The 10,356-nt window shown below is 37.1% G+C and overlaps 1 protein-coding gene across 1 annotated transcript in view; it reads left to right on the top strand.

The window, feature by feature from the left end:
• Positions 1-10,356, top strand: part of LOC106880317 (histone acetyltransferase type B catalytic subunit) — a 180,156-nt gene that overhangs the window by 36,827 nt on the left and 132,973 nt on the right. Inside the window, exon 7 of the mRNA XM_052966756.1 lies at positions 2,253-2,361. Within this exon, the coding sequence (XP_052822716.1) occupies positions 2,253-2,361 (109 nt within the window). The remainder of the gene's footprint in view (positions 1-2,252; positions 2,362-10,356) is intronic.

Raw genomic sequence — 10,356 nt, 5'->3', positions numbered from 1 at the left:
TATCAATTTATTAATTTATTAATAAATTAATAAATTGATAAACCTTTACCCTTTTAATTGTAATATATATATATATATATATATATATTTATATACATACATACATACATACATACATATATACGACGGGCTTCTTTCAGTTTCTGTCTACCAAATCCACTCACAAGGCTTTGGTCGGCCCGAGACTATAGTAGAAGACACTTGCCCAAGGTGCCACGCAGTGGGACTGAACCCGGAACCATGTGGTTGGTAAGCAAGCTACCTACCACACACCCACTCCTGCGCCTGGAGGATTCTGAACTTCCATCAACCTTATAGTTTTCAAAATAACCTTAGAATTTCCACTGTTAGTGTATTTTAATCTCCTGCACCTCGTTACCAATAGCACATTTGAATCCTAACTTGTGTGAGAGTGTTTGTGTATCTATTGAATTAACCTATTGTGTCTAATCCCAGCTGTGCTACACGTAAACCTGACAAATTCACATGTACTTTGTGCTCTTGCCTTGACAACCAATTTACTTGTCTGCAAATATTATCGTACACCTTGTGTTAGCTCTACTGTTTGGTTTAGGATTCAACATCTCTGGACACTGGCAGCTAGCTGGCTTGATCTATGTGATACAGCTTATTTCAGGAAATCTATTAACTAAATCCGTATAAAATTTTTCTGTTTTCTCTCCACTTTCTTCTTTTCTCTCTCATTCATTTTTTTTTTTTGGTTGCATAAAGGTTTGTATATGTATGTCTGGTTGCAAAGTAAAAGAACTATCCATTTGCATATTGGAAGAGAGTGTTTGTGTGTCAAGGGGAATAAGTGAAAGGAAGAGAAAGAGAATTTGGATCAACGAATTGATTGTATCTCTGAGATCAGAAGAAAAGATTCTCACTGAGCAGCCTAATGACCCTTCTAGCTTCCCCCACTTTTTTATTCCTTTCTTTGTATATGTGAGTTACACACTTCACACTTATCAGTGTAATTTATCTCTCTTTTCATCCAGAACAACATTACATTTACTACACAGCTTCTATTAGCATACAGTAATAAACCATTTAGTGTATTATCTGTTTCTTTACATATTCACACACAAACACACCACTCTCTCAAATTTGTGCCATATCAAAATAATAATGCATCTGAATTTGCATATCATCCCAACCTATTCTATCATTATAATCATTATCATCAATAATTTAATGCCCTGCCCTTCCCCTTAATGCTGTAAAGAAAGGCATTTGACTGATTAGCAATAATTCACTCCCCAACCTAATACAACCACAGACTGCTCATAGACGAGCTTTTTCTTCTGCCTACCTCTTGTACAACACCACAAGGGTCTCTTCTCCTCTCACCTTGCTAGCTAATTTTATTAAACCTCCAGCTACACCCATTACAACACAACATAATACCTTACCTCTTAGATCACAATCATTTCTCTCCAGAGCATTCACCCTGCAGAATTCTGGTCTCTCTCTCTCTCTCTCCCTCTCTCTCTCGCTCTCTCTCTCTCTCTCTCTCTCTCTCACACACACTTGCATATATGTAATCCTGTTATTTGACATTCAAACTAAACATCAAATATGTAATAAAGTCTCTACAGTCTGGTAAGGCATGCAAAAGCTGTAGACACTGTTCCTTCTGCTCGTTGACTAATTAATTACCTCAGTTATATTACAAAATTTGCTCCATCAGTTTGTTAGTAAACAAGTAAATTTACTCTGGATGTACTGAGTTGTTCTCTTTATCCCGCCATGTGACCTTCAACTCTCCATGTAGTTATTGTTCTCAGTACCACCACCACCACATTTTGGTCTCGTGTTCTCTGAGTGTTTTAATCTAAAATATTTACTCTCTTCTGCTACTAACTGCACTGTCCTTTTAGACCTCTTTCCAATCCAAGCTCAGTCATTCTAGTGACTTCTCTATAAAAAAAAGCTCAAGCAAGATCATTTTGTGGATGCTTTTAAATCCCAGTTCAATCTTAATCAAAGGCTTTCCTGCCATAACTATCCTGTCTTTTTGCTTATCTACGAATATAGTGTCCAATGTATCCTTCTGTGTTTAAGATGACATAGTGTTATTTAAAGGAGATATAGCTCTTGTTCATAGCAGGTCAGGTTACTACATAGTGACTACCTCTTCAGAAAATTTTGTTTATTATTATTTTTTTTTGTCTTCTTTAAAGCAGTCTTTCTGCATTCCAAGTTGAAGATTGATTTATTATAAATTTTTATTTGCTTTTTCTATTTAGATTTGAGAAGTATCAACAAAATGGTTGTGTGTGCTATGCTGTAGTTGGTTATATGACCGTCTATAATTATTATGCTTACCTGGAGAAAATCCGTCCTCGTATAAGGTATGTTTGAAATTTTAAACCAAAATTTTAATAGACTATTTTTCTTTTTTTTTTAATTTAAACTTTGAATTTTTATTTTTACAAATAATTTAAAACCATATTTTTTTTCTTTGTTATTATTCCAATTTTATGCTGGTGGGTAACAAATTTGACCTTAATTATATCATTTATGAGTTTTATTGATATGTAAAGCCAAAATGCTCATCATTCTACTCATTTTCAATGTGCTCCATCTAGACTATTATAGAAACTGTGCTATTTGGGTTTGAAATTGTGTACTATTACATCACACTTCTAATTATTTTAATAGCATCTTTTTTTTTTATTTTTATAACTATAATTATACTAGCTGGCTCCATGCTGTCAAAGATGACGGCTAATTGTAGTATTTTATATATAAATATGGATGATAAATCAAATTAATACACTTGTCAATGTTTATCTAGTGGTTGTCTTTTGAGATGTGACATTGATCATGGTTTTTTACTGAAAGAACGCTGTTTCACACACACACAAACATTTACATAAGTCTCTTGTACATACGCACATGTACTCACACAGAGTTGAAATGCTGTTTGATTTTTCTTTTGGACATTGAATGTTCACCATCCCACTTCCATTGCACACACACACACACACACACAAAATTCACATCCCTTTTACATACACACACATATACTCACACAGAGTTGAAACACTCCCACTACCAGTTTGCCATCACCCCGTCCTTCCTTATTCATCTATCACCCCTTCCTTTCTCATTCATACTTTGTGAATAGACAACTACGCTGGTATGGTCATGTGTTGCGAATGGATGAGGACAGCTGTGTGAAAAAGTGTCACATCCTAGCAGTAGAGGGAACCTGTGGAAGAGGTAGACCCAGGAAGACCTGGGATGAGGTGGTGAAATATGACCTTCAAACATTGGGCCTCACCAAGGCAATGACAAGTAAAACCTTTGGAGATATGTTGTGCTTGAGAAGACCTGGCAAGCCAAGTGAGACCATAACCTGTGGCCTATGCCAGTGCAGCATAAACAGCCCATGTAAGAGTACTCTTCAATCATTGGGCAATAAACTGCACTTGTGAACACCTGTTGAGGCCGATGACAGCACCGCCTGATTGGCAGCTGTGCCAGTGGAACGTTAAAGGCACCATTCAAGCGTGATTGTTGCCAGTGCCACTTGACTGGCTCCTGTGCCTTTGGCACATAATAAGCACCATTTATGTGTGATCATTGCCAGTGCCGCCTGACTGGCCCTCGTGCCGGTGGCACATAAAAAGCACCCACTACACTCTCGGAGTGGTTGGCATTGGGAAGGGCATCCAGATATAGAAACTTTGCCAGATCAGTTTGGAGCCTGGTGCAGCCTTCTAGTTCCCCAGCCCTCAGTCAAACCATCCAACCCATGCCAGCATGGAAAGCAGACGTTAAACGACGGTGATGATGATGATTTATTGGGCCATTGATAGATGATATAAGCAAAATTTATATACACTGATTGACATCATGAAACTGACTGAGTAATTCATTCTTGTTTGTCTGGATAATCTTGATTTCTCAAGTAAATAGCTAATACGTGTATGTACTAATTTGAATATATCAGTTGCTGGAGTTTTTACCACTGTTGAGTTCTTTAGCTTTGGACCTCTATTTCTTCACTTGGCTCTGTTTTAATTTGAGGCCAATATTTTGTTGTTATTTAGCCCTAGGTTATCTCTGATCAAGCAGGTCAACAACCAAGTGTTCCAATCTAAGCATAATGGATCTAGAACTACATAATCCAAGGTGTCCTTTCTCTTTTTTTTTTTAAAAAAAAATCTAGAGTGTGATATGAGTTAGATATATATTTTATCTGTCAGACTCAGTGGCCACAAAACTCTTTTGAGGTTGGTGTATAGTTGATGAACATGATTCCAGTATTTTACTGGTACTCATACATGCTTGAAAGAATAGACACGAGGATCACTGCTCAGTTACCTGTGATCATAGATCTGTTCAATCAGACTGGGGTTAAATTATAATTTGTACTTATTTTATAAGAGCTTTGTTCCCAGGCAATGAAAATCAAAGTTGTTCATCATGAGATTTGATCTTAGAACTGAGCGAGATGAAAATTTTCTGTCTCTGCCTTCTCCACTTCCATAATAACAACACAAATAATGATAACAGTCACAAGGACACCATCACAATAAATAATATTGATGATGATTTCCTTTTTTATCTAAGCACAAGGTTTATTTAGTTGCAGGGCAGTATTGTCTATTGAATTGACTTTCATATCATAGAGATATTTTTTGTAACACTGTTAGTCATCAGAAAAATATTTAGAAAAGATATTCTCTATCATTTGTCATGTCAACACATCATATGGTGTGTTTATTCCAGAAAAGTTCATAGCACTCACTGAGAAAAAAAATACAGAAGTACATAAGATTTTATTGTTTCTAAAAACCAAGAATTAGATGCAGTGTGCAAGAGAGAAAACTGCACTGTTTGGTCATGTGATGGATATGGATGTAAACAGTTGCATACAGAAGTGCCAATCACTTAAAATGGATGGAATTTGTAGAAGAGGGTGACCAAGGAAAGACAAGATATTGAAGGCCAGTCTCAAAACACTGGACCTTATGAAGCAGATGACAAAGGACCAAGATATCTGGCACATTATTGTACTCAAGAAGACCTCTTCCACTGCAGAATTGATACCAGTGCTGGTGTCACATAAAAAGCTGCCAGTACGCTCTGAAGTGGATGGTGTTAGGAAGGGCATCCAACCATAGAAACCAAACGATAACAGACAATTGAGCCTAGTGCAATGCCTGGCCTTGCCAGCATGGAAAATGGACTTTGTTATTGTTAATGATGATTAAGATTGACTTGCCATAATAATAAAATTAGAAACTTTTGTAGAGCAGTGGATAAAACTCCTTTAAAACAACCTAGGAACATGTAGGATTCATATCAAAGGCACCCTGAGGGTTGCATGATAGTCAGCCATTATTGGATTTAATACTCATTGTTTTCAGGTATTTTATTTGACAAACTACTACAACTTCCTAAATCTAATAATTATTTTTATGATAAAATGAAAAAAACACAAGAATGCCTTGAAATATTTAGCTATATTCTGAGTTCCAGTACTGCTAGATCTCACTTTGCTTTTCATCTTTCTGGTATCAGATAAATTGGCTACACCAACCCTACAGAATGTGTGCCTCATTGCGACAAAGTTAGAAGTTGTTACTATTATTATTGATAAGATAATGGATGAGACTTAGTAGGACAGTGGATGAAATAGCTTGCCGTGTTTAGTTATGTCCCTTCGTTTTCTGAGTAGTTGGGGTGGAGGGGGGGATTAGGAATAGTTGAGTTCTGAAATTAATTTCTCAACTATTCTCATGTAAAATGTATACTCTTGTACTCATTCTTTTATAATGGTTCTACTCAGTTCTGTAGCCAGGTTTTATAAAGAAAGTGTATAGTCAGTGGATTTCACTTTATATTACTGAGATTAAAGTATATAGAGGTTGGTGATTAAATACTTATGACATTTATTTAGAGCATTCCATTTTTCACTCCCTGTCACCACATTATTAGAGATATTATTAATAGAGATGTATTTCTGTCATTACCATAGATTTTAGGGGCCCAGTGTTGAGCTATCCTTTATGGACCCCATCATTCTCTAAGTGAGTTGAACCTAAAAAAATTATTACTAAATACTGTTAAGTATTTTGCCCAGTATTCTACTGGTTCTTTCACAATCTCTTAAATTGGGGCAAAATCATGACAGTCTAAGAGATTATTGGCTCCAGTTTAACGCTTTAGCATTGAGATTTCTCTGTCAAATGTAATGCTTATTTGTTTATATTGTTTTCAATTAATCATAAATAAATCTTGTAGCTTCAAGATTTCGATGATATGATTGTTATTTTTAGAATGACATTGTAGGATAGATGTGAAAAGCTTGATCTGGTCACTTTGAACATAAAGCAGGTTGACTATCTATTTGGGCCAGATAAGGCTGGTTTAAATGCTAAATGGTTGATCATCTATAAATTTGTAGCTTTGGGCCACTGTAAAAATTCTTAATTCAATTTATTTGTAGAGAACATACATAGTTTGACAAAACTAATTAAGATTGTTTTATAGATGATTAAATTGAAAGCAATACTTGATTGCTACGTATTTTATTGACCGCAGAATAATAAAATCCTACAGGAGTTGGAACTCAAAGGCTAAATACTACTGAACATTTTGACTGATGTTTTGCTGACACTGTAAGCTAACACCCTTTTATTAATAATCCTTTCTACTAGAGGCACGAGGCCTGAAATATGGGAGAGGGGGATAATCGATTGCATCAATCCTTGTACTCAACTGGTACTTATTTTATCAACCCCAGATGGATGAAAAAGCAAAGTTGACTTTAGTGGAATTTGAACTCATAATGTAAAGATGCATGAAATGCCACTACGCTTTTTGTCCGGTGTGCTAATGATTCCGTCAGCCTGCCACTTTATTTAATAATGATAGTAAGGACTGACAAAATGTCATTAAGCATTTTACCCAGCGAGCTAACACTTCTGCCAGTTCGCCGCCTTACTTAATAATAATAATAATAATAATAATAATAATGATGATGATAATTTCTAACATATGCTTAATACAACGAATTTATAGAAGTTGCTCAAGTCATTTAAACTGACCTCATTACATAATTCTTATTTAATATATTGACTCCCCTGAAGGATGACAACAATGTTGTCTGTGGTGGGATTTGATCTCACAGTGTGGAAGGATGAAACTAAATAATAATGCTTCTATCATAGGCCCAAGTCTTGAAATGGGGAAAAGAAGTGATCAGTACCATTGACTCCAGTGCCTAACCGGTATTTCAATTTTATCGGCCCTGAAAGGATGAAAGGCAATGTTGACTTTAGTATTTGAACTCAGAATGTAAAGAGCTGGAATAAATTCTACAGGGCATTTTGTTCAAAATGCTCTAACACTTCTGGAAGATATATTAGTCCCTTTTATTGATGCTAGTGCTTAGAGCAATATTTTAGTTTATCAACCCCAGACATATAAAAGACAAAGTTGACCCATCGAGGTTTAAGCTCAGAATATGTCAAAATTCTACAACACCTTTTTTTTTTTTTCTTTTCTACTGCTACTGCTCTAAGTTTCTACCATCAATCCTGATTTATTTCTTATATTGGTTGAAGTCACAAAGTGCTAGTGCCTCATAAAAAGTACTTGATCCCCTCTGTAAGGTGGTTGGCATTAGGAAGGGCATCCAGCCATAAAAACATGCCAAAAGAGGCAGTGAAGACTGGTGCAGTCTTCTGGTTTACCAGCTCCTGTCAAACCATCCAACACATGCCAGCATGGAAAATGGACATTAAATAATGATGATGGCGATGACAACGACTGATTTGATCCCTTGTACAACACTGGTGTTTGTTTTAATTACCCTTTGAAATAAAAGTTATTGTCAACCCTTCAAGAATTTGAACTGAGAACTTAAAAAGTACCATAGACATTCTGTTTGTCACTCCATTATCTTGATGATGATTCTTTCTGCTACAGGCACAAAGCCTAAAATTCTAGAGGTGGGGATCTAGTCAATTACGTCAACCGCAGTGCACACCTGATACCTATTTTATCAACCCCTAGAAGGATGAAGCATAAACTTGACTTCAGTAGAATTTGAACTCAAATACTCAAATATAAAGCCACCTCCTGATAATACTGTGAGGATGATTTGTTACTCACCATGGAAGGGAAGTTAGTACATAAGCTGGAGAATAATGCATCATGTAGATATTTGGGTCTAAATGAAGGTAAAGCTGTTTAAATGAAAAAGAAAAGAAAAATCGCGAAATCTCGTTGTTGGCACTCCGTCGCTTACGATGTCGAGGGTTCCAGTTGATCCGATCAACGGAACAGCCTGTTCATGAAATTAACGAGCAAGTGGCTGAGCACTCCACAGACACGTGTACCCTTAACGTAGTTCTCGAGGATATTCAGCGTGACACAGAGTGACAAGGCTGACCCTTTGAATTACAGGCACAACAGAAACAGGAAGTAAGAGTGAGAGAAAGTTGTGGTGGAAGAGTACAGCAGGATTCGCCACCATCCCCTGCCGGAGCCTCGTGAAGCTTTAGGTGTTTTCGCTCAATAAACACTCACAACGCCCGGTCTGGGAATCGAAACCGCGATCCTATGACCACGAGTCCACTGCCCTAAGCACTGGGCCATTGCACCTCCATGAAACCTCAAAGCCTTGTGAGTGGATTTGGTAGATGGAAACTGAAAGAAGCTGTTGTATTTGTAATATGTATGTAACAACTATGTCTGTATATAAGTAAATGTAACTTTGTTTATATACACACGTGATTGTTATATTTCAATAAGCTAGCTATCTAGCATTTAAAATCGACGGAAATGTTGAGCTTAATGGTAAAGCACTCAGCTGGTGTCTTTGGGGATTTGGATTCAACTCACATGGCTGTTTGCTGACAACTTTTTCTGCCTTGTAAGGGTAATATTGCCCAGTTTTTCTGTTGTTTTAATGGCGGTACTGTGTTAAAAAACGTGTGTTTGTCCCCCATTATCGCTTGACAACAGGTGTTGGTTTGTTTTAGTCCCCATAACTTAGCAATTCAGCATAAGAGTCCAATAGAATCAGTACCAAGCTTTAAGAAAAAACTGATTTGTTCTACTAAAAGACTCTCAAGGTGGTGCCCCAGTACAACCATCCCTTTAACACAAATGTCAAATGTTGTGCATGGTGTATCTTTTGAAACGATGCCTCTTTGAATAGTCCAACACTAGCTCTCCCAAATAAACTTGGAAACATCACAGCATCTTTCCTCCTTTCTCATGACAAAAATTACACTAGTCTGATAATAATTGTCATAGCAATGCTAAATTGCTATAATATTGCTCAGAAGCCAGTCAAAAGCTTAAAAGAATTACACTGGCTTAGCTATTTCAACTAAAGACATTATGGGAGCCAGTAATTGTGTCTATCATCTTGATTCTATTTTGTAATGTAATTACAATATCACCACTTCTGTAAAAATATACAGATTATCTTTAAAGCCTTTAATGGGTAGCCATTCCAGAAATTATCAGTAATAGGGTTTCTAAATGTTGCCGTAAGACCTGTGAGGCCAGAACTTCACTTGACCCTGTTTCCCTCATATGTAAGTAACTGAGATTACAGCACTCCCTGATAAATGAATGGGGCACTAGTCTGTTGTAGGGTTAACTTCCTAGTTGTTGTGGGAGCTCATTTACAGCTTAATGGGTTGGAGCAACATGAAATGAAGTGGTTTGCTTATGAACACAGCACACCACCCAGTCCAGGAATCAGAGCCACAATCTTTCTATTCACCATCATCGTCATCGTTTATTATGTCCATTGCCCGTGCAGGCATGGTGTGGCCGGTTTGACCAAAGCTGGCAAGTCGAAGAGCTGCACCAGGCAATAATCTGATTCAGCATGGTTTCTATGGCTGAATGCTATTCCTAACACCATCCACTTCACAGGGTGTGCTGGGTGCTTTTATGTAGCACCAACACATGACTCTTGCAGGCCAATCCTCTTCATTAGGGAGAGTGGCCTTATGCTAGGGAGTTCATCTAGAAGGTTCAGCATCCTGAGATCACCTTTCAGTACTTCATCCCATGTCTTCCTGTGTCTGCTATTTCCACATATTCCATCTACTTTGAGAGATTGGCACTTTATGGAGCTGTCGGCATCCATCCGCATCACATGACCAAACCAGCACAGTCTTCTCTCATACACTTTGTGAGTGCTAAACCTTCATCACTAGACCACACAGTTTTGCCATATAATATTTATATATGTCTCGAAAAGTGGGAGTAAACTTATGTAGAAAGAAACAAAATGAAATGGTAAAAGAAAATATGTACAAGATAGGACCGAGACCTTTGGAAATGGGCTGTGCGTGAGAAGACCCG

The sequence above is a fragment of the Octopus bimaculoides genome, chromosome 3 (assembly GCF_001194135.2).
Source record: "Octopus bimaculoides isolate UCB-OBI-ISO-001 chromosome 3, ASM119413v2, whole genome shotgun sequence".
Taxonomy (NCBI): domain Eukaryota; kingdom Metazoa; phylum Mollusca; class Cephalopoda; order Octopoda; family Octopodidae; genus Octopus; species Octopus bimaculoides.
This window is presented reverse-complemented; position numbering and strand designations above follow the sequence as displayed.